Raw genomic sequence first — 25,794 nt, 5'->3', positions numbered from 1 at the left:
AATATTAAGCAGGTTATTCTCATGAAGCATTTGCAGTTAATCACACGAAAGGCAACACACAATAATTAATGTATAGCGCATAACTGTCAGCTGGGACACTGAGATCATGTCACCAAGAGACAATGGCAGATTGTGTAACCAGAAAAAAATAAAATTTAAAAATTTAAAAGCTGATATTCCTCTGATTCTTATTCTAACCCGAAGCCTCCATTATGAATGCTGAATGACAAATGCGGGTTGTGCGTGCACATGGATATTCATAGGATTCTGCACAAACTATCTCTAGTTATATGAATCACTGCATGAAAATATCTGGTAATAAGGGAGAAGGCCTGTTTTATTTATATTATTTTTAAATCACCTGATCACAAGCATTAACATTTGATCAGTATGAGACAAGACGTTTACACATGAGTGATGTTGAGCATCAAACTGGTGAACTTTCTGGGTCTTTGGAGGCTGCCAGGAGACACACACACACACACACACACACACACACACACACACACACACACACACACACACACACACACACACGCATACATGCAGCAGCAGCGGTGTGGCTGCACTTAAGGAATGAGACGATGGGCCTTCCAGATAGTTTCTGTCTGATGGTGCCTGGAGCAGAGATTAGAGGCCGGTCGTCCTCTCCTGCTCCGTCTCCTCCTCTGCTTCCTTGTGTTTCCTGAGGCAAAAAAAAAAAAAAAATCATATAGAGGAAAACACCTGAATTCTTTTGTTTGCATCACCTTTGTTGATGGGGGGAGAAAGAGAGAATGGAAAAACATCAGGTTTGAATGGCAGCATGTGTTACAGAAGTGCATGGACAACAATTTTAAGAAATCTCTCACATTACAAGTACTTTTATTTTTTTTCCTTCTTAAAAATAAGCCAACATTATGATTTTGGTAAAAAAAAAAAAAAAAAAAAAAAATCATACCCCAAAATGCTGAAACATACAGAATAATATTCAAAAGCGTCAACATGAATGAGAAATACCGGAGAATTCATGATCGCTGATGAATGTGATTGTGGTTTGATGGTGGAACGTGCAGGAATTGTACCATGTGACATGTAAAAACAGCTGTACCGTGCCCAGGGTATAATTTTAACACAACCTTAACATGTCTGCAAAACCTCACAGTGATGTCACAGCAGGCACGGCAACATTACAAACTGCCATATACACGTAGCCGCTCAGTTTCTGAGGAAATGAAAGGATTAGTAAATTATCTCAAAATTTGCAACAGGGAAACAAAAAGCAATTTTCTGATATTTTGAAAATCTCACCACGGTTTAAACGAGATTACGTCACAATGATGGAATATTATGGTTCGTCTCGGACGCCTTCCTGGATCCCTCATTCCAAGGAACGCACAAGGTCTCAAACCGTGACCTTTCACAATGCATATCTGTGAAATAATTACCTAAAGCCAACTACGAAACAGTCTCCAAAATACTTTAAACTTTGTGTAAAATGGAAAGAGTATAAATTGAAAAAAGTACAAAAACAACATTTTGTTTTTTCAATATATATGTTCATTTTGAATTTGATTCTAGCAGCACAATTATAAAAAAAAAAAAAAAAAAAAAACTTGGCACAGTCATGTTCACCACTCTGTTATCTAATCTTTCTGCCAAGTGTTTGGATATGTTTGTTGTTAAATAATAACTCGGTCACTTTGAAGGTGAATATAATGCGTGGAAATTTCAATATCTTGGTCTGTGATTTTATTTATGCATAACCTGTTGCTATGGGCAACAGCATAGTTACAACAGTTTGTGTAATTACAGTTTTTATCATTTGAATAATTGCTGTTAAATTTTTGCTGGTGATCATTTGTGATTTTGTGTGTGTGTGTGTGTATATATATATATATACACACACACACACACACACACACACGCTTGAGCTGTTGCTAGTCCAAAACTTTCACAATAGTTTCACACGTACAGTACTGCGCAAAAACATTTTGGGCACCCCAGAATTATTAGAAAAGTAATTTTTGATCCCCCCCACCTCCTTTTTTGTTGTTGTTGGCATCTCAACACAAAATTAGTTATGTAATAATTTATATAATAGTAGTTATATAATGATAATAATAAGTCAGTAAAAAAAAAAAAAACAGTCCCAGCAAAAGTGAACATGTGAGCTATATACTTTTTATTCTATATTAATAATAACTTCTTCGTAAGTGTACTGGGCATTAGAATACCACACAAACACAGTTGCAAATGCTCATGAAATATTAAAATAATTGTTAAAAATGATTGCTTCCATTTTAAATCGTGTTTTTCTGAAAATAGTTTTTGAGGTCCTGCAACTTTCATACCAAAAAAAAAAAAAGAAGAAAAAAAAATCACTCAGAAATACAACCTCAACTATCATGTTGATTATCATCAAAGTTGAAATTCATCACACATTTAATTTATTTATGAATATTTTTCAGGCTTTCATAATTTTCTATGCCTTTTTGATGCATTAAATGTGCCTAAAACATTTGCACAGTGCTGTATGTCATGTATTTGTAATTTGGATGTTTATTATTCAGCAATAAATGGTTCTTTTATACATGAGTATATGTAAAATGTTCATATCATGGTCTATCTTTATTTTTATTTTTGCATGGCTTGATGCTAGGGAATAACTCATTCACAGCTTAACAGGTTGGCACGATAAATTTGCAGTTTATGCAGAGGTGCACGCCGTAGGGTGCGTATCGCTGCCAAACTACAACAATCCCTTCAACCATGCATATGATATTTATTTTATTTTACTTTCAGAAAATATTGTTTATGCATCATTTCATAATAAATTAAAGTATGCGCCATCCTGCCACCAAATTTTAAAGAATGACATCAATATGCTTTATTTTTGAGTAATCCTGGGAGCAAACAATCCAGCCATCCAGTTTAAGGGTGAAAACCTTCTTGGTGGAAATAGCAAATAATTCTGTGAAACTTCCTCTTTTGCCTCAGTGTGCTGCCGTGATGACAAGTGGCGCTTTTGATCTCGTGTGTTATGTGGTGAGCTGATAGATCCTGGCACCCCGTCCGGGTCAAGGACTGTCAGTCTCAGCGAGACTCAGTTGAGAGGTGCACACAGAGCGTTACTTGTAGAACACGATGTGCTAGTACCGAAGATCACTGCTGCACCAGTTGCCTGGGAACGTGCACTTGGTTTGTAGGAATGCTGTCACTCTGCGTCAGAGCAGCGTGATGGACAAAACGGACCGGTGTGTGTGCAAAGCAGAGACAGAACACACCTATGCAGCATATTTAAACACGCCTCTGCAGATGTACACCCATGTGCACTGTGCAAGAGAAGACGCCAGTAAGTCTGGGCCACGCTCGGGCGTACCTTTCCCCGCACGCCTTCCCTTTGCATGCATGAAGGCAGCCTTTCCGAGGACCTATCCCTGCCCTGAAACGGCAGGACTCGCCTTGTTCTTCAAGGCAGACATAATTACAAACTTCAAATAACTCCTCTCTGGCTCATGGATCTCGTGCCCACACCTTGGCTTGCCACAGTTTTGAAACATTCACATGCTTCTGATGATCAGCTGGATGAAAATCCACATGTCCTCATGGGTTTTACCCACCTGTCCAAAAGTGAGACCTTTCTGTGGACCTGCTTTCCCAGTGATAATCTTACAAACCTGCACCCAATGGAAAAAGAGAAATCTCTCTGTCACTGGTGGACAACTGCAGTAATCCCAACAGACATCAGAGAAGTACTCAAAGAATGCTGGAAGTGTAGCTAATGGTGGGGACATTGGGTTTAAACCCGTCATGAAATGTTTTACGCAGTAACAGCTGAAACAAATCGTTTATGAAACTTTGAACCAAAAGATTCATTAGTCATTCATTAATTTTCTATACTCCCTTGCTCGGGTTAAGGGTTATGGGGGCTGGAGCCTATCCCAGCAGTCATAGGGCGAGAGGCAGGGTACACCCTGGACAGGACACCAGTCTACCAAATGGCAAATGATTCATTAGCTTCAGAAAAGGATTCACTATTTTGAAACACTACAAATGAATCCATTGCTTCAGAGTATTATTCAATGTTTTGAAATTCTTGACTCAATAAAAATGTTTTATGTGTTCTTGCTGTTAAATGCTTGAAACAAAATTATTCAAGTTTAAAAAAAATATATGGTTGATGTTTTTGGAATGTTCAAAATGCAAAAGATTAAGTGTTTCAAAGCTTTAAGCTTCAAGCATTAAGAAAAGGATTCGGTGTTTCAAATATTACATTATACAATGACTGATTATTAGTTATTGTTGTAAATTAGATAATCTACGAGTGAATGGATTATTTTACAGAATTTTCTGTCATCAAAAACACAAATTGATGTGAATGCCAAAAAAAAGTTCTGTCTTGCAAAATCTCGACCAGAATCCATATCATCCACCCCCCACCCACCCAAACACACACCCAAACAACAACAAAACAATGTTTTTGAAAGTAATTCAAAGTTGTATAATCATAATAATATTTATAACACCTCGTGATTGATAAGACTTATTATTCTACAAAATTTTATGGTGACAGGCTCTAACAGTCTGAAAGGTCTAGAAAATGTCTCTTTTTTAAAAAGATACACATTTGGATCCTGATCCACACCTCAGTTAATTCTTCTCTGTTGCTGAAATAGGTTATGTAATTTGCATGAAATGTTTCAGAAATTTATTGAAAATATGAGATAACCCCTTTTTGGGGGGGTGGGGGGTGGGGGTGGGGTTTGGTTTTAAGATCAAGAATCAACACCTGGATCCTGATAAGGACCGAAATCTAATACTGTAGGTTCCCCCCTCTTGAGACATATGACATATCATTCTCTGAAATTTTATATTTTGAGAAATTGTTTGAAATGTCTGGACAACCTCAAAATGTTTGGTTATATCGAATAACAACAGCAACAAAAAGGTTCCAAAATATACATGTGGTTACTTGATTAAAACCAAACCAGGTCTTCTTTGTGAAACTGGTTATTTCACCAGATTTCCTGTAAAGCTGTTGAAACTTTTTTGATGAATTGACAAAAAAAAAAGTTTGAGAGAAGCACTTACTAAAGAAAAATAAAAAAGTGTGTGTGTGTGTGTGTGTGTGTGTGTGTGTGTGTGTGTGTGTGTGTGTGTGTGTGTGTGTGTGTGAGGGGGGGGGGGGGGGGGTTTGATGCTCCAAATCTGGATGTTGGTCCTCTCCAAAACTGAACGGGTTCTACCTCTTCATGACATTGTTTGTTCCAGCAGCAGGTTTTGTGATGATGAGTCGTTCGGTCAAACAAAAGCAAACAAAGGAAACCAATTCTGTGATCAAATAACCTCCTTGGCAGAACCGATGATCTCAGTCATCATGAGTGTGCTGGGCGTCAGGATTTTCAGCTCCAAGGCCGATCTGGTCTCACACACTTTTGTGACTGAATCTTTTTTTTCCCCACAAGCTATGATCATTTGTGGGTCAGTTCTGGTTGGCTGCAGCCTGTGGGGTTCTGGAGCAGCTCCAGTCCTCGGCAGGCCTGATGTTGATGTTGCTGCTGCAGGGTCACCGTGCTGCAGCTGCAGGAGCGACGTGACCAAAATGATAGGTTTGAACAACAGCTCAGCACTGCACTCTGCAAACACTAACTGCTCCTGTGGCAGAGACATAAAGGTGATTGAGACGTGCCAAAACTTAAAAACATGCAGTGCACGAGCCTGCTCCTCCCACAGTGCTCTGCTCCACCTGTGGATTCACTCTGAGCTGAAATGTGGGGATGGTGTTTAGTTCTGCTGACTCTGCAGCCTGCACCACATCTTCAGGCATTTCTCCCCCCTCAGTGTTTTAACACATTTTGTTTTCCTTGTTTTATGCACCCAACCTGACCTTTAACCAGAAATATGTGGTCACTTTTTAAAGCACCCTTTAAAACTGAGGGATTAAGGGATCATCATTCTCTCTGCAACTCAACTGGTGAATGGAGACTTTTTTGTGCAAAAGAAAATGTGAATAAGATTAATTTTTATGCATTTTACCTCTTCTTTGGTGCAACCAAAAACAGCATTTAACATGCAGCAAAACTGTTGCTGCTATTTATTTATTTTAAGGCAGAGAATCAACACCTGGATCGTGAAAAAGACATCTAACACTGTAGGACCTATCATTCTTCCAAATTTGTGTGATAGTGGCTCTGGATACTGGAACGCAATGTTGAAAAAAAAAATGTTTTATATATATATATATATATATATTGCATTCAGAAAGTATTAACAGCGATGCACTTTTTCCACATTTTTTAAGGACATGGTCTTATTCCAAAATGTAAATTAATTTTTTTCCCCTCAAAATTTTACACACAATACCCCATAATGACAATATGAAAAAGGTTTTTAAGATTTTTGGCAATTTATTAAAATTAAAAACTAAGAAATCAAATGTACATGAGTATTGACAACCTTTGCCACACAGGCGAGAATTGAGCTCAGGTGCATCTTGTTTCCACTGATCATCCTTGAGATGTTTCTACAGCTTACCTGGAGTCCACCTGGGGTAAATTCAGTTGATTGGACATGATTTGGAAAGACACACACCTGTCTACATATAAGGTCCCACAGTTGACAGTGCATGTCAGAGCACAAACCAAGCATGAATTCAAAGGAAAAGTCTGTAGACCTCAGAGACAGGATTATCTCGAGGCACAAATCTAGGGAAGGGTACAGAAACATTCCTGCTGCTTTGAAGGTCCCAATGAGCACAGTGGCTTCCATCATTTGTAAATGGAAGAAGTTCAGATCTAATTCTTCCTAGACCTGGCCACCTATCTAAACTGAACCACCGGGGGAGAAGGCCCTTAGTCAGTGAGTTGATCAAGAACCAGATGGTCACTCTGTCAGAGCTCAAGCATTCCTCTGTGGAGAGAGGAGAACATCCCAGGACAACCATCTCTGCAGCAATCCACCAATCAGGCCTGCATGCCTGCATAGTGGGAAAATGGAAGCCCCTCCTTAGTAAAAGGCACATGGCAGCCCACCTGGAGTTTGCCAAAAGGCACCTGAAGGACTCTCAGACCATGAGAAACAAATTTCTCTGGTCTGATGAGATAAAAATTGAAGTCTTTGGCGTGAATGCCAGGCATCATGTTTGGAGGAAACCAGGCACCATCCCTACAGTGAAGCATGATGGTGGCAGCACCATCCAACCAGATGGAGCTTGAGAGGTCCTGCAAAGAGAAATGGGCAAAACTGCCCAAATATGGGTGCGCCAAGCTTGTGGCATCATATTCAAGAAGACGAGGCTGCAATTGCTGCCAAATGTGCATCAACAAAGTATTGAGCAAAGGGTGTGAATACTTACATACATGCGATCTCTTAGTGTTTTATTTTTAATAAATTTACAAAAAAATTCAAATGATCTTTTTCATATTTTCATTATGGGGTGTTGTGTGTGGAATTTTGAGGGGGAAATGAATTTACTCCATTTTGGATTAAGGCTGAAAAAAAAAGTGAAGTTCTGTAAATACTTTCTGAATGCACTATATATATATATATATATATATGTGTGTGTGTGTGTGTGTGTGTGTGTGTGTGTGTGTGTGTGTGTGTGTGTGTGTGTGTGTGTGTGTGTGTGTGTGTGTGTGTGTGTGTGTGTGTGTGTGTGTGTGTGTGTGTGTGTGTGCGCGTGTGTGTGTGTGTGTGTGTTCACAAAATGTTTTATGTCTGATTGTGCCACTCTTGATATCGCATTAAGTACTTTTTTGCAGATGTTAAAATTTTCCCATGAGAGTTAGAAAACAAACATTAACCTCTGGCTCAACATTTGTGTTTAGTTAATATATCATAATGATTAGGAGGAAATTATGATTAACAACTACTTAAAACACACTTGATCATTTTGTACGTAGGTAAATTTTGCACAGAACTTTTTTTAAATAAAGTCAAAAGGCACCCCAATCTAAAGAAGATTTTAACTTCAAATTAACAACTACAGAAACTACTTTGGAATTTGCCTGAAATTAAAAATATGCCAGCATATTTTTTTATTTATTTGAATAATTTGCAATGTATGTTTACATATATTTAAATTTAATGTTTTAATTATTGTCTGATTAAAAAATAAGCTATTTCTTTTCTGTGTTTAATGCTAAAAAGCTGCTCTCAAAATTTATATAAGTAAAATGATGCTTTCACACATAACCTTTTTCTAAGCAGATTCATAAATTAATGTGCTGTTTATTTAAAAACACAATTACATGCAACCAAATGTGTTGTTCAACAAAAAACATGCTACAAATTAGGTAATTTTATTCTGTGGTATAATATGGAGTCTGACCCTTTAATAATTTACAATGGATTTTACTGGCCTTCCTCATCATAAAAGTTGCCCATCCCTACTCTATAAATACTGCATCAGTACTCTTGTCAGATATTTTCGACAAAGTCTGGACCTTTGCTTTTTACAGCTAGTAGATTGGAAACAAACGTGAGAATGATTGTTTGAAACTGCGCAGAATTCATTATTCAACCAAATATCTCCAGTTCGTCCGGTGCCAGTCTGTCAGTGTGGATTTCTGGCATGAATTAATGGCTTTTTAAAGTTTTTATTGCTTAAGTTACAATGGAAATAAGTGTTTACACTTCATTGTGTTATCCATATATTTTATTTGTATTTTGCATATTACGAAATAAATTCATTTTAATCAATTATCTCGTGAGAAGATGAAATAATATCGAAGGAGGTCTGTGAGTTATGTTAATGAAGCGGATGGTGGAGCTCAGTGACAGCTGGCTGCTGAACACCAATCAGAGCGCGCCGATCACAGACGAAGCCAGTGCGTGTTTGAGGCTCTTGCGGGTAGAAGGTGTGTGAACAACCGTGTCAGCTCCACCGATGATGTAAAGGAGGATCCTTGTCGTTTTCATTCGATTTCTTTTTTAACAACTCCTAAAACCGGTGCGAACATGCGCTGCGCAGACCACTGCGGAGAAGCTTTTGCGCAAATTGGACTCCGCCGTGGATTTGTTGCAGGTTTTTCCTCATGAAACCTTCAGATTGACGGATTTATGGACTCGCGTGTTAATGATGTCTATGGGTTTTATGTCTGACAGTTTGCGTGATCCCTCCAAATCGGCCTTTCTGGAGTTTGGCCACGGACATCCAGCGCACCCGCAACACCACCAGCAGCACCAGCAGCACTCCCCCGGACTTTCTCATATTTACCCCGTGCATGGCTTACACGGTGCAGCGCATTCCCAGCACGAAAGTCCCTTCCCCGCGAACGCGTCTTACGGCCGCTCTTTGGGCTACGCCTACCCAAGTGCGATGAACGCTCATCCCCCGTCCGCGTACATGAGTTACCAGCACAGCAATCACAACAGCAATCTGACGCACAGCAGATTAGAACACGCAGGTATGTGAAAAATCGATCACAAATTGTATGCGCAATTACGCACAGGACGAAGTCTTCTAATGAGAGGGGGGAAATGGCACTTGAAAGTTTATAACATTTTTTAATGCTACAAATGATGTCGAGCGAGTTTAAATGACGCCCAGTTTTTAATCACCTCTTCTATGCATCCCTCTGTTTTATGAAGGCACGTGGGCCATTTTTATTGACTATAATTTTCCAGTAATGGTCGTGTAAAAGTTCTTTTGTCTGCACGTTAAAAAAACGATTCCTCCTTTCATCTTTGTGAATTTAAATGCTGTCTATTGCCAATATTAAATTCCTCCCTCCTTTTTTTTTTTTCAAATCACACAATCATGCATAAATACATTCAAGAATTTTTAATCTAAAATTTTAAGAAAAGACTAAGCATAATTTAAAAAGTGATCAATTCCCATGTGGCTTTAATGTGACAGCATGTAAAAATAATTTGGGTTTTCAGGCCCTGAGGCTTGTGTGCTCTGCAGGCCTTTCATTAAAATAATAAATTAATGAATGAATAAATAAATAAGCACACTCGTTCAGTTCCTTTTTTAAAAGTCTGCTCCATAACTCTGCCTGAAAAGTTAAATGCAAATTTTTTTAATTGCATTTTATCTCCTGTTTTATCAGATCGAGATAAGTCCACCATACATGAAAATAGAGACATTCGTCTAAACGGCAAAGGCAAGAAAATTCGGAAGCCTCGGACCATCTATTCTAGTCTGCAGCTGCAGGCTCTGCACCAGCGCTTCCAGCAGACCCAGTATCTGGCCTTACCGGAGCGGGCCGACCTGGCGGCCAAACTGGGGCTCACACAGACACAGGTGGGCACTGAAATCCAGTGTGGAGCTCAGAAAAAACAAACAAACAAAAAAACCTGACACTTTATATTTGCTAAATTACCTTAATAGGCATGTTGATCCAAAAAGTGCACTGTAATTGGACAGTATAAGACAAAATGTTACAAATCATATAACTCACAGCAAACTTAGTATTGTTAGTTATACCTCTCTGGATGAAAAGAAACTCTTCACATTATTTTTAAGGATCAGGGCTCATCTGGAGATCAAATGAAAAACCCAAATTGTTGCGATTTGTACGACAATCCCTTAATGCGTGCCTTATTTACCGGACTTAATTTGGTGGCTGTGTTTCCATTGTGCGCCGTCATCCTTGACGTGCTCAGTGAATGAAGCACGACTGCAGTTAAAGGATGATCAAACCCGCGTTCCGGGCCCGCAAAACGAGCGGCTTAAACTGTTTAAACAACGGCCTCAGCTGATTTGCAGAGCGGGGGTCCCCGCATGCGCTCATGCGTCATAATTACGCATACGATTTAGAAACGCAGTGCTTGTTTCCAAATGAAATTCATATTTGTGGATGCAAAATCGGCAAACATTGTTTTTAGGCACGTGACCGCGCACGTTTAGAAGGAAATATACAGAACGACCCATTCAAAATAATTAAGATATGTAAACATAATTAGAGGGAAACAAGCAGCTGTGTTATAACTTATGATGTGATATTAAATGAGATTTTTAAAAGGAGAGCTTATGAGATGTTCTGCTCTGTATGTTTGTGTTTTTGTTTTATTTCACCACAAACTCAGGAGTCTGACAGATTTTTTTTTTTTAATAAACACATCTGTTTCCCTCTTGAACGTTTTTATTAATCCCTCAGGAGTTCAGCAGCTGCTGCTTCGTTTTGCACTGGGTAAATGTTTTTAGTAAGCTCTTTGAAGGATTTTGTAAATATTTGTAGCTTTATAAATTAGCATCACTGCACTACCACAGTTTGGACTTCTATGCAATGAGCTCAATATAATTGATGTCACGTTCATGCGTCATAAAAGAGGAAAACTGCAAAATATCTTGATTAACGGTTAGTATTGCGCACGTTAGGCGGAAAATTGGTGGTGGTGGTGGGAGTTAATCTCAGCCCATTAGTGAATGATAGTTCAGTTTAATTATGGATTTAAAAAGAAATTTGCGAGGTTATTTTTAATATGTTTGTTCCTTTCTTAGGTGAAAATCTGGTTTCAGAATAAACGCTCCAAGTATAAAAAGATCATGAAGCACGGCAGCGGTCCAGAGGGAGAACATCTCCACGGCAGTAACTCCATCTCTTCCTGCTCGCCCCATCTTTGGGAGGTGTCGATGGCAAACAAAGGAGCCCCGGTGCACCCCAACAGTTACGTGAACACTTTTGGCCATTGGTATCCAAACCGCCACGCGCATCAGGATGCGATGTCACGGCCTGAGATGATGTGAGCGCATCCAAGACTAAAAATCAAGAAGTGAATTCTGTTAATGTGGGCGACTTTGCGATTTGAATGCGTTTTTTTTTTTTTTTTTTTTTTTTTTTTTCACCACTTCTTCCACTGACAATCCGCAGCAATTTACTCGGACGTGAAGTGTTTTTTATTATTATTATTCTTTTTTTTTTTTTTGTAACAAACTCGACGAATTGTGGACTGCAGTTTTAAACACTTTGGATGAAAAGGTATTTTTAAAAGTGTGTGCATCTATTTTATAAGATAAAAATACATGATTCATAGAGAGTTTATGCTTCATGGTTCAGCTCGGAACTTTATGCAAATAAATTGTTGCAATTGTTTTTATTGTTAATCCCTTGTGCCAGATTGTTGCTGAAACAGGTTTAAGTGCCAAATATTTTGATACTACTGGATCACCAGTTGATGCGTGTTTTTTTCAGCTATATCAAATAACTACAGCTCATTCTGTGGTCAAGAGGAACCGTTTCAGATTTTTGGAGATATTCAAGCAGAGTTAAACCAGAAAAAAACAACAACAAAACAAAAAGGAACAAGCGGTGCCAGCCTTTTACGCACAGCGGTGCGCACTGCTGAATCTGGCTTCGACCTTTTAAAATTATCTTAAATCTGGAGTCTGCACCGACGGGTACACATTTGTAAGATACAATTTTTTATATACATTTGTTAGAGCGATACGCCATGTGTTAAGAGAAAAATATTCTTTCACCTTGTGAAAAAATAACAATATTTCAGGTAATAGTACTTTTAGGAGTTTCTTTTTTAGCACCAGGCTCCGTGACGTTTAGAGTGGTAAACCAGAATTATTTCCCTGAAATATTAATTGGACTTAAACACAAAACTCGCTTTTATTTTTTATTTTTATTTTTATTTTTTTTTTGTTGCATGTTTCCGAGCCTTTGGACCCCATGACCATATGACGCACGTGGTGATGTCACATAATCTGTGCAACTATATATATATATATATATATATATATATATATATATATATATATATATATATATATATAGTGCTGTCCAAAAGTGTTTGGCATCCCAGAGTTATAATCAAAGTAGTGTTTGATGCTCCCACCCCCTTTTTTTTACTGGCATGTCAACACAAAATCAGTTCCAACAAAAGTGATTATGTGAGCTACATATTTTTTTATTCCATAATAATAACAATCATTTCTTTGCAAGTGTACTGCCCAGTAGAACACCACACAAACACAGTTGCAAATGATCATGCAATATTAAAAAGATTGTAGAACACAATTACACTTTAAGTCACATTATCCGTAAAATAGTTTTTGAGGTTCTGTGACTTATACTGTGATGCGACATATACCAACACATCAGATGCAAATAGACCCCAGCTTTCATGTTATCATTAAATTAATTAAATTAGAGTAATCACACATTTTGTTTATAGTTATCAGGTTTTTGCAATTTTCAATGCTTGTATGAAAATGTGGCTAAAACATTTGCACAGTATTGTATACAAAGACACACACACACACTCAGACACTTTTTGTTCTGGCAACATATATATATATATATATATATATATATATATATATTTTTTTTTTTTTTTTATCAAGGCTAGGTTTTTGGACAGTACTGTCATAATATGTTTTGTCTTTTAGATGTCATTGTTATAGATTCATCACATAGGAAATGAATGTCAAGCTGGAACACACACCCACCACAACATCAATAAGGGGTCCAAAAAGTCATGAAGCTACACAATTATCAAAATAAAAATTGTGATTCTACCAGAAAACAGTTTACATTGTATGTCCACTTGCACTGATTTACACTTCTAACTATTTAAAGAAAGGCTCGTGCTGTTCTGTGGGTCCTGCAGGTGAACAGTCCACAGAAGTTGCTTGGGCTTCCTTTTGGTGTGTTTTTAATTCAGCAGGCTGAATGTAAACATGTGCATCAGCCTGTCTGAAACAGGAGTCGGTCCGTCCCTGCTCCAGGTGTAGTTTTTCCAAGTGTGATGTCATCTTGAAAAGGTCATGACATCTGATAATGTTTCTAGGACTGCTGATGCTTCACTGTCTGTAAACCGTGAGTACTATTCATTTTTGTAGCCAATAGATCTAGAAGCAGCATGAAAACCCAGCAGGGACGCTTCATGCTGCATTGCATTTAAGAGAAGAAACAAAATGCACCACCGTGTTGGAGCACGTACAGTCTGCACACAATCCTACCTCAGTCAGGGAGCTGAAGCTTTGTGCACGAGGTGAAAATCCTTCAGCAGCCGTAACAAAGCCATATCAAGCTCCGTATTTTCACTCCTCCACGCTGATTCTCTCACATCAAGACAAGCATTGTGTTACATTAACATCTCCTTCTTTATATATACACAGCCTGGTGCCCTTTCCTCATTCCTGATCATTATGTGCCTTGTTAACACACAGGGCCGGGGAAGAAGAGGCGAGCATTGCTGAACAAAGTAACGTGGGCATCAGGGAAATTATAGGCAATTTCACATCTTCAGATTAGAATAATGGCTGGTGGAGTTGGACAGATAGAGTAGGACCTTTCAAACCGGGCCAATTATCATGCAGGCAGATTGAAGAGAAAGTGAAAAGGCTCCTTGTGTAATAGACACAGTAAGAAGAGGGGGCGGGAGGTTTGGGTGATGGGTTGAAGGCGCGTCCGACTGTATCAGTGCTGTGGATGGGGGGTATCACATATGAGGTGTCTGATGAGTTTTAATTGCCGGGTAGCAATAAGAAGGGAAAATAGGTTGTTATTAACTCCCAGTTGCCTTGAATGTACAAATGGCAAAGCTGGTCTCTCGGGTGATTATTGTTATTAACAGGAGTGATCTGACATGTCGGGGAATTGGGAGCAGCTTCTCTCTAGAACTGTCCTCATGTGGTTTTATGTAGCACGAGACATGACGCAAACTTAAAGATGGCATGTGGTGTGGCAGCAGCACATGCACAGACATGTCAGAGAACAAGACACTGACTTACCTTTTCTGTTTCTGGATCATGATCAAGGGGACAATGTCGTCTTTGATGTTATAATCAGGATCAAAGAGAAGTGATGAGGATGAAGAGTCCAGCAAATAGGATCAAAGTTAAAGATTAAAGAGAAGTGATGAGGATAAAGAGCTCAGAAATTTGGATCAAAGTTCAAGATCAAAGAACAGTGATGAGGATCGGTAATCGGATCACAGATCTGGAGGCATATGCACCCATCCCCCTGAATATTTTAAAATTCTATACCCTTTTTCCTGCATTCTAAGACAGGCTTGGACACTAAATACTAACTCTCTCCTCAACACCTTGGGGGGTGGGGGGGGTTAAATCTTTTTATTTTAAACTCTATTAATCTAATTCTGCATGCAACAGTACTCATCCATCAGGCCTTGTTTATGCAAGACTTTGGTCAGTGGCTCAATGGGAGGGTTGCCGCCACCCCCCACCGCAATCCACCGAGTCTCACGTTTGTTTTCGTGCCCCTGTCAGGAAAAGCGCTATCTATAATCTTCCGTTTCTCCTAACTCTAACCCTAACTCCCAAGACCCCCCTGCCACGCCATATTTCATTCCCTTGTCACAAAATGAATTTGTACCCTCGTCACAGAAAGCATCCCATTTTCGTGCCCCCATCACAAACCAATAGATGAATGTACTTTTCGTGATGCCATCACCGAACTGGCGTGAGACTGGGCTGCAACCGGATTTTACTACCTTGACCAAATTGCCTTTTCCCTGACATTTTGTTGAAATCTAACCGCTGCTGTATTTACTGTGTATGCAGACAGAGATGATCACAAACTCTGCCCTGTTGAACGGCAGATAAATTAATATTGTAGGCAACTAACAGTATAAACCGTGCCTGTCTGACTTGGATAACACCAAAAATCATCCTGAATTGACTCCCAGTGGCTTGGAAACAGAATTTGAAAAGAGGGATGAATTGCACAGCATCATCAGCATAATACAATAACACCAGCATCTGATTTCTAAAATGTTACCATTTGTCTTTCTGCATCATTCATTCAAGCTGATATGTGGAAACCAAATTTTCAGAGTGTTCGTCAAGGTGATGTCACGTTGGGAAAGTTCGGCACTGAGAACAACCTTGAGGTCAGTCGGGGTTCACAAGTCCACAGCTGTCAAAGATGCCTTTGTGCCGTCATTTCATCTGCGTTTACAACAAAATGGTGAGAGTGAGTGATGTTAATGCAGCAGAGGCTCAGCCTGGCCCAGACAGCTGCTGGAAGTCTTTCCATGGATGCATTTGACTCCCAAACTCCATCTCAACCCGAACGGTTGCACCCCAGAGACGAGCGCTGACACCACACTGATGATGTGTCGGGGAGCAAAGAGGATCAGGAGCCGTGGACTCCGGCTCTATTTAGGGTGCCGTGCTGGATCACATTCAGGTTCAGCAGTTCACTTCCACCTCGATGGCCGCGTCCACTTATTAGTGTTCTTTGAGCCACGCTGAACAGCCCACACACGCACAGCGAAGACATTTGTCTCTTGCACAAATGTTTACCCTGACGATGTACAAGCGGGGCCACACAAGCAGAGGGAGCCGCCGAGGGAAGTACACATGTTGATATCAAAAGGCAAAGTAATCTACTGCTTCTGTGGCATCAGCAGGTTGAAGAGCAACATGCCGAAACGATGACTGACACCACAGACAACTGGTGTAGAGTTCAGCCAAACAAGAAGGCAAAACACCGTCAAGTGCTGTGGCACATTTCACATTTTAGGTGAAATGTGTGCAAAGTTTATCGTGTTTTTTTTTTTTTTTTAATTTGATGTTAAAAGTTGTTCTGTGGCAGATCTGACATAAAGAAATACACTGAAAATGTGTCCATAGGATATTTATGCACATTTTAAAAATTTTTAAATCACAAATTAATAAATAATGAAGTTCATACAGAGGAAAATATTTTCATAAACAATTTATAGGAATGGGTAAGCCTAAAATCACCATCAGCTTTCAAATTAATCCACTGAATCCAAATGGGTCTTTAAAAAAATCTGGAAATTCAACACATGACGTTCTTTTTTTTAACACATTCTATTGCTGTGGAACAAATGAAAAGCTTCCAAATATGAAATAATCTACAATAAAGACTAATGAAAAAAAATCTCATGTTAATGTCATTTACAATTATTTATTTTTTATTTTGAATGAATTATCCCACAAAACACCATGTTGATCAGCTCTTTATTCACTGATTATGAGTTGTGGAATTCTGTATTCAGATGCAAACTTTCAAATCAGGTTTGTAATTCTTCTGAAAAGGTATAACTTACAGCTTGTTTTTGTTTTTTTTATTGGAAAGTGAATAGTAGAACATTTCTAAATGTGCTATTTTACTGACAACTTTTAATTTTCTTTTCAAAACCAGCTCTGTGTGTAAAAGATTTCATCATAGAAAGTAAAGGATAATTTTGAGATGCTTAAGTATTCCTATTAAAAGCAACAACAAAAATCAAATGTGGCTTTTCATATGTGATTAAAAAAATTAGGCAATAATTAGAATGCAAAACATAATTTTCAAGTTTTAAAACAGCGTTTTTTTTTTTTTCCTTTCTTGTTTTGAGTGCACAAATGCAAAAACAGTCATCTATGATATAACTCAAAAATTAAAAATAAAAGAGAGGAAAAAACAAAAACCTAATTAAATAACTGTTTTTTGCATTGTCTGAAACCTTTTATCCCTTAAATAAAAAGTGGACAGATTTTTTATTTACATACACTCACTCATCACTCATCATCAACTGCTTATCCGGGATCGGGTTGAGGGGCAACAGCTCCAGCAAGGGACCCCAGACTTCCCTTTCCCGGGCCACGTTTATAGTGTATCCAGAAAGTATTCACAGCACTTCATGTTTTCCAGATTTTGTTATGTTACAACCTTATTCCAGAATTTATAAAATTCATTTTCCCCTCAAACTTCTACACACAATACCCCATAATGACAACATGAAAAAGTTGTTTTGTTTGTTGTTGTTTTTTTTTTATAGATTTTTGCAAATTTATTCAAAATAGAAAAAAATTAAACCCCAAAAAATCACGTACATATGTATTCACTGCCTTTGCCATGAAGCCCAAAATCGTGCTCAGCTGCATCTTGTTTCCACTGGTCATCCTTGAGATGTTTCCACACCTTAACTGGAGTCCACCTGGGGTAAATTAAGTTAATTGGACATGATTTGGAAAGACACACACCTGTCTACATATAAGGTCCCACAGTTGACAGTGCATGTCAGAGCACAAACCAAGCATGAAGTCACAGAAATTGTCTGTAGACCACTGAGACAGGATTGTCTCGAGGCACAAATCTTGGGAAGGGTACAGAAACATTTCTGCTGCTTTGAAGGTCCCAATGAGCACAGTGGCCTCCATCATCTATAAATGGAAGATGTTTGGATCCACCAGGACTCTTCTGCCCATCTAAACTGAGCAATTAGGGGAGAAGATCCTTAGTCAGGGAGGTGACCAAGAACCCGATGGTGACTCTGTCAGAGATCCGGCATTCCTCTGTGGCGAGAGGAGAACCTTCTGGAAGGGCAACCATCTCTGCAGCAAACCACCAATCAGGCCTGTATGGTAGAGTGACCAGATGGAAGTCACTCCTTAGTAAAAGGCACATGGCAGCCCACCTGGAGTTTGCCAAAAGGCACCGGAAGGACTCTCAGACCATGGGAAACAAAATTCTCTGGTCTGATGAGACAAAGATTGAACTCTTTGGTGTGAATGCCAGGCATCATGTTTGGGGGAAACCAGGCACCATCCCTACAGTGAAGCATGGTGGTGGCAGCATCATGCTGTGAGGATGTTTTTCAGCAGCAGGAACTGGGAGACTAGTCAGGATTGAGGGAAAGATGAATACAGCAATGTACAGAGACATCCTGGATGAAAACCTGCTCCTGAGCGCTCTTGACCCCAGATTGACCCAAAGCAAGCCAAGATATCAAAGGAGTGGCTTCAGGACGACTCTGTGAATGTCCTTGAGTGGCCCAGCCAGAGCCCAGACCTGAATCCGATTGAACATCACTGGAGAGGTTTCTAGAGACCTCAAAACAAAATGTTCTCAGAGCCACTATGATGGAACCACTACGGTTACGAAACCACTATAATCTCTGTAGGACATTTATTAATCCAGTGACATTGGAACACTACGTTCCTGGTACCACATGTATCCCGCAATTTTTTGAATGTGTTCTTCACGTAGTTCTCTTCAAGAATCATATACTGAATTTTATCAACAGCACACTGAAGGTAACTGGAGACCTCGGAATCTGCCACATGGAGGAAAGGGATAAAGGCCAATTAATGTCAGTGTCGTTAAGGAGCTTTAAAGTACTCCTCTGTCACGAGGCGCAGTCACCATGGGGGACCAAAGGTTATCGCCGATAGAGTCAGTGCCACAAAACCTTTCGTTAAAAACGGGCTCCAATTTGTAAAAAAATGAAATAAATAAAATAAAATAAATAATAATAATAATGAAACATACTCATTGAGACTAACACTGAATGGTTTCTAGGTGAAGAACATCACATTAATAAATAAATTTAGCACGAAAGGACAAATATTAAGTGAGATGATTGCATATGAAATACATGAACGGCTCCCGAGATCCTAGTGTTTCCAAGATTGTAGTAGTTTGTAGTGGATCAATACACATGATACCGTGATCGCACTGGTTCCAAGAACGTACTGGTTCCAAGATCATAGTGGTTCCAACAACGTCGTGGCCCAGAGATGGTATTGGGTAAAACTGCCCAAAGATAAGTGCACCAAGCTTGTGGCATCATATTCAAGAAGACTTGAGGCTGAAATAGCTGCCAATGTTGCATCAACAAAAAAGTATTGAGCAAAGCGTGTGAATACTTATGTACATGTGATTTCTTTTTTATTTTTAATAAATTTGAAAAAAAAGGCTTTTTTCATGTTGTCATTATGGGGTGTTGTGAGTAGAAATTTTGGAAAAAGGTTGTAGCATAACAAAATGTGGAAAAAGTGAAGCACCTTGAATACTTTCCGGATCCACTGTACCACCTGTGACTGGGAGATCCCGAGGCACCAGTGTGGAAATATAATCTCTTACTTACATTTCATAACCGTTTTACTCACGTTAATTGTGCCTGACATTATTGTCCAAAACTGTTTATTTAAATACACTTTTTTTAGGTTATTTGTTGCAGTATGAGTACTTTCTCATGATATTTCAGAAAGAATCTGATTTAAGAAAAAAAAATGTTATTTTAATTGTCTCATATTGCTTCCTTTCCGGACAGCCTTAAACTCTTATGACGCAGTGACACGCACGCACACACGCATAACCACGCAAACAACCATGAACTTGAAGTTGCACGTTAGAAAAACGAATATGATTGGTGATTTTCTATTTAAGTGGAAAAACGAAATGAGTAATTCGTGTTGCCGTGACGAAAATGAGGCGCTTTTCGTCGCAATATCACGGACCAATAGATTAATGTACGTTTCGTGCTGCTAAATCACGACTTGCCGTGAGATCAGGTTGCATCACTCATTCATTCATTTTCTGAACCCGCTTATTCAACTTAAAGGGTCACGAGGTGCGTGACAATCAACGATTTCAAAATAAGATCAAATAAAATTAAACACAAGTTGGAGCTGTCATGACAATCATCACCTTCTGTGTCTTTATGGAAGGATATTTTAACTGCTTTAATAATAATAATAATAATAATAATAATAATAATAATAATAATAAATGAATTGCATTTTTTTTTACAAGTTTAATATGCAAAACGCGCGTGTTCAGATGAACACTGCGACTCTTCCTTGTCAAACTCCAAATGTTTTATTTCTTTGGCAGCTCTTCGATCATGTTGCTGCGCGTGTGCGTGTCAGATCCACTTCGACGACCTGCTGAATTCTTCTCCATCATCTGGCAACAAGAAAAAAAGGGGAGGAAAAGAAAAAAAACGAGCGACTCCAGCGTGTCTGCGTTCGTGGAGGCTCCAAACCGCAGCGCACGCACAGGCTTGCTCCTCCAGAGGCTGGGAATTTTTTTTTATATTTCTATGCGCAAAGTGGATTTTTGTGTTTGTTCTTTTCCACACAAATTTTGCATTCGGAATCTTGTTTCAGCAAGATGTTGCTGAAACAATAATTTATATATATATATATATATATATATATATATATATATATATATATATATATATATATATATATATATATATATATATATATATATGTGTGTGTGTGTATATATATGTGTATATGTGTGTGTGTGTGTGTGTGTGTGTGTGTGTGTGTGTGTCTCTCCAGTTGGAATTGGAAAAAAAATGTAAAATTACAGCTTGAATCCAGAATACATGCAATTTAAATCGTGCAGCAGCGCAAGACGGTCCCACGAAACGCGCACGACGCACAACCTTTTAAAATTCAGATTCATTTGACATAAATATTAATAAAGTGGCTGATCGGGAAAAACACATTTCAACCACATTTTATTTTGAAACTAAACCATTAAAAAAATGGATTTTTTTTTCTCCTGGATTTCAGAAATGTTTGGTGTTTTCGTAGCATAACGTTTGAACCTTAAAAATCTGCGCAAAATCAGACACACAAAATTTCCTTAGAAGGTCTTGACACAGCGTGGATTTAACACCTTTATTCAGTTGACAGAAGGCAACAAGTGGACTAATTACATGAATATAAAAAGGATTTAGAAAGCACCACAGTGCAGTGTGTCAAACAAATATGATTAGTGGTTCTGCATATAAACACATATTTACAGCCTTCGACGTTTTGCACAAATTCGTATAAATATAACCTGAGTTATTGATCCACGTGATTTGAAGGTGTCGCGAATCAACTGCACAGTTTTGTCATTAGTCTGGTTCTGGCTGGGTTAAAAACTTTGCATATTCATTTACAAAAGATAAAGAAATACAACTGTAGTGATAAATAATAACAATAATAAAAAAAAAAAAACACGCCAGATGTCCTTTAAATATGTTGCCACAAATGATCTGAAATCCCTCGTGCGCTGCTTTGTGATGCAGTTCATCGAAAACGTTTCACTTCTTCCCACTCACGTCCCCCTTTGCTCTCCTGAGTCTTTTTGTGGAGAGACCTCGTTTGGAGAAAAATAAAAGACAAATGTTCTGGAGTCACTGTTAATAAACAGCTCCGACGCTTTGCTGCGGGATAGGATGGTGCACGGTACCCGGGTGCTGTAGGTGCGATCCCTGCTGGTACCAGTGGTTAGTATAATCCTCCATGTACGAGGGCGACGAGCTGTGCGTCGGCTGCGGGATCTGAGGTCTGGTGATCGGGGTGTTCTGAGGGGTGTTGCCCTCCCAGACTGTAGGGGACGGCGGGGAGTTACAGGCCATGGAGTCGCTGGCGTTGGGACTGTGATCCAGGGGAACCTCACCGTTCTTGTACAGCTTCTTGAACTTGGACCGCCGGTTCTGGAACCAAATCTTGACCTGAAAACACACACACACACACACACACACACACACACACACACACACACACACACACACACACACACACACACACACACACACACACACACACACACACACAAGGAGCTTTGAAATATCAACTACAATATTTGGAATGGCAATATGTTCTGATCCCAAAGACTTGTGGAACAGAAAAAGGTCGTGCGTAATTACGCGTGGTTTTGCAAAAAGGAAGCAGGGATTCACGTCAATGCATCATCAATGTGAAGAGATTTTGTGTCACGCTTTTAATCAGGAGGCCTACCTGAGTCTGAGTGAGGCCGAGCTGAGCCGCCAGCTCGGCTCTCTCTGGCAGGGCGAGGTACTGCGCCTTCTGGAAGCGCCTCTGGAGCGCAGCGAGTTGGTAACTTGAGTAGATCGTCCTCGGTTTGCGGATCTTTTTCGGCTTTCCGTTCACCATGCGGACTTCAGGCTCTGGCTCCTCTTTCACTAAAAAAATAAAAATTAAATAAAATAAAAGCAAAATTAATTAACACTCCGTGCCATAACTGCAAAAAAAAAAAAAAAAAAAAAAAAAAAAAAAAAAAAATCCCGGAGTAAAATGTTGATTGCAGCCGCGACAAACAAACAAATGATTCCCACTCATTTGTCAGATACGAATTTTTTTGAAAACACCAAAATTGCAAGCAGACAATTTATTTTAAGGAAATAAACCAAAAATGACTCTTAGTTTGTCGAATGTCACGCGGTTCCACCATCACCAAACGCGCAATAAACCGAGTTGTGCGAATTACCAAATTTAGGAGAACACAAATCAAGAAGTCTTTCACTTTTGTTCACATTATCATCCTTTCCACCTACAAATAATCTAAACAAATCAATCCTCTAAAAACCCAGTTAGTTTGCACTTTTGCGCGATCTGTGCCATTTTACGCACGATAATTTTTGCGTTTAATTCAACAGTCAGGTTGACTGCACATAAACAAGAAGGCAATAAAAATGTACCTGAGCTGGGAGGCGAGGTCTGCAGATGATCTCTGTTGTAATGTCCGTACTGTCTGTAGCTGTTCGTGTAAGGGTATTCGGATTTGGTGGGGTAAGGTCCAGCGGGCCCCATTCCGTTCAGATTAAACTGATGGTGGTAAGAGTTCATGGGCTGTCCGTACGCTTGCGCCTGGTAATATTCGTGATGTCCGTGGGCCGTCTGTCCGCTGTAGTAGCCCATGTCCGTCACCGAAGACTCGGGCAGAGTAGGAGAGTCCTTGGAGTTTGGGTGGCAGCTCATAGATCCGGGAAGATCGGTCAAAATGCTCGCAATCTTCTTCTCATACGTCTGTCCGGCGCTCATCGTGATGGCAGCCTTCTAGATAAATAACAGTAAAAATGTATTTCTTAAAATCCTCCCGTGGATTCTTCTGGAGCGCGCGCGCGCAAAGCAAACTTTGGATAAAGAAGCGGCGTGTGCGCTCTCTGTTAGGCGCGCACCGGGAGAGCTTGTATTCCACGGAAAGTCTCCGAGCTGCAGGAAGTCTGTTGTGGCGTCGCTCGGCTCCTGTCACACAGGGTTATAGAGAGCTGGGCTGCAAGCTGCCTCCTCATTGGCTCCACTCTTGTCCCCCCTCTTGCGCTCGAGGCGCATTTGTGAAACCCAGCCTTCAGCTATGCGCGCATACGCACGCATCTCCCTGTCTGTCTCCCTCTCTGTGTATTTTTTTAAATTTGTATTTACCTGTCACTTAACTCGCATGCAACTCTGCAGTTCTGCAGAACCCCCGTATGCACACAAAATTAGACATTTTCTTTATTATTGATATTACTATTTTATTTACTTGAAAGATTTATTGTGGCACACAAGTGGCGTTAATCCTGCAGCCAGACTGTCTCCTTGTTTTTATGTAATGTTTTCTTAACAGTGCCGAGAGATCACACTTGATGCAGCCCACTGAAAGGCTCCCACGGACTCGTATTGTTATTCAATTACGCGTCGGGGAACAGTGAATTTTACGAGGAGATAGAAGCGATAGGCAAATGGCCTGTGGGCAAATTCCTCTTCAGGTGTGAAAGCTCTGACAAACATGGCACAACTTTAACTGATGCTGACATTTGAATAGCTTTCTTAACCTAAACAAGCAAGCAAATATTGTTTCGTTATAATTTAGACAGGGTTTTTGTTGTTATTAATTTTTGTTAGTTTGTCTGCAGCTTAACCCGCGGTGCATAGCGCCCCCTGCTGTACTCATTCACCTCAGAGAAGAAAGACTTTTTGCATGCAAACTAAAATAAAAAAAAAAATACATGTAAACAACATAAAATATGAAGCTTCAAGTAATTTTTTTTAGTGTTGATTTGTTCACACGCGTAGATAAAACAAACCCCTTCAGATTTTATGGTTAAGGCAGTAACTTTTACATTTGGTGATATACTGACCTCTACTGGTATATTTATGCAGCGCTGGGAGAAGGCTTTAAAAGGATCAGTGCACTAATCAATGGAGTTATATCAGCATCTTATTGTAGCCTGTTGGAGAAACACCTGAAGCTGGATCTAAAACAGAAAACCAAAAAAAAAAAAAAAAAAAAAAAGTTAGTGATTTTTTTTTTTTTAAGAATACATTGTGCCAAAATAATCGCTACCAACAAAAAACTGCTCAGATGCAGTGAGCATCAAAATAGACGCATGCAATGCATGGATTGTTATTAGCTGAAGGTGTTAAGATCATGTATTTGCCATCTTGGTGTGCAAAAAAAGCATCAATTTAGGGTGATTTTAACTAGTAAATCATTCATTCTGTTTTTCCAATATTCTCTCATTTTTAAACCTTCTGAGTCAAATGACATATATGACCGAACTAATCAGCATGGACAAAACAAGGATATTCCTTTCAGATTTCCATCAGATCCAGACGTATGAGTAAAGTGATTAGCAACAATGTGGTGGAAGGTGCCGTTAACATATTTGAGGATACTGACCAAACAATTCTCTCAGTTTTTTCTTTTTCTTGTTGCATTTTTGCTTGTCTAACATCAGTTAAGCGAGAAAAAGTTTTGAAATAAGGCATGCTTCTTGCTTTTATATCTCAGATGTGTGTGCAGAATTCCACTGAGCACGCTTGTGTACACAGAAGGAAGGAAAAGTCTTGAGACAAATGAACATCTTACGTGATCATTTGTTCTCTGCAATATTTGTAACTGTTGATGAGTTTAGCAAGCTATGGCCTTTTAGTGTCCACGAGACCCCAGGCTGGGAAATTAAAGGAACTGACAGACAATCTCCTGTCCGGTGTCAGGGATCAGCACTCACTCAGCACTCCACTGCCTTCACTGCGCTTGCGTCACGGCGGAGCGTTAGCAGTGATTAACAGATTATCGCCTCGTTTCTGCTGAAAACTGACTTTAGAATGATTTAAGAGGTTGTCATCTGATGGTTAATAATCACATTATTCCGTTTGATTGCTTTGGGTGTAGAGAGCTAGACTCAGAGAGTCAGGCTCAGAGAGAGAGTCTCAGACATGCTCCTGTCACGCTGTGATCACTCCCTGCCTGGGCCTTTGAGTGAGCTGATGGCATCTAGTGAATCTGGGACGATGGGATTCACTGCTGAAGCCTCTGCAGGTGTCGTGGGCCTATCAGCGACACCCCCAAGTAGGAA

At 39.5% G+C, this 25,794-nt stretch overlaps 2 protein-coding genes and 1 long non-coding RNA gene across 4 annotated transcripts; 1 reads left to right on the top strand and 2 right to left on the bottom strand.

Moving 5' to 3' along the window:
- Positions 1-477: 477 nt before the first annotated feature.
- LOC117531252 lies at positions 478-16,621 on the bottom strand. The gene is made up of 3 exons (XR_004566591.1): positions 15,586-16,621; positions 13,901-14,815; positions 478-685 (listed from the first exon to the last, which is right to left on the bottom strand). It is a non-coding gene; the product is annotated as an uncharacterized LOC117531252 (long non-coding RNA).
- Positions 8,907-18,762, top strand: dlx4b (distal-less homeobox 4b). Of its 2 annotated transcripts, XM_034194266.1 has the most exons (5): positions 8,907-9,389; positions 10,038-10,231; positions 11,432-11,685; positions 17,227-17,231; positions 18,747-18,762. In XM_034194266.1, exons 1-3 carry the CDS (start codon positions 9,059-9,061, stop codon positions 11,675-11,677), a joined length of 771 nt encoding a protein of 256 aa, XP_034050157.1. In that variant the 5' UTR covers positions 8,907-9,058; the 3' UTR covers positions 11,678-11,685; positions 17,227-17,231; positions 18,747-18,762. The 2 variants fall into 2 exon arrangements, with proteins under 2 accessions (XP_034050157.1, XP_034050158.1); XM_034194267.1 differs by lacking the exons at positions 17,227-17,231; positions 18,747-18,762 and having other exon boundaries at positions 11,432-11,691.
- Positions 18,763-21,326: 2,564 nt separating this feature from the next.
- dlx3b (distal-less homeobox 3b) lies at positions 21,327-23,744 on the bottom strand. Its single transcript, XM_034194536.1, has 3 exons — positions 23,152-23,744; positions 22,451-22,635; positions 21,327-22,164 (listed from the first exon to the last, which is right to left on the bottom strand). The coding sequence occupies exons 1-3, from the start codon at positions 23,492-23,494 to the stop codon at positions 21,850-21,852; spliced, it is 843 nt and encodes a 280-aa protein (XP_034050427.1). The 5' UTR covers positions 23,495-23,744; the 3' UTR covers positions 21,327-21,849.
- Between the last annotated feature and the right edge of the window lie 2,050 nt (positions 23,745-25,794).

The sequence above is a fragment of the Thalassophryne amazonica genome, chromosome 18, assembly GCF_902500255.1.
Source record: "Thalassophryne amazonica chromosome 18, fThaAma1.1, whole genome shotgun sequence".
NCBI lineage: Eukaryota > Metazoa > Chordata > Actinopteri > Batrachoidiformes > Batrachoididae > Thalassophryne > Thalassophryne amazonica.
This window is presented reverse-complemented; position numbering and strand designations above follow the sequence as displayed.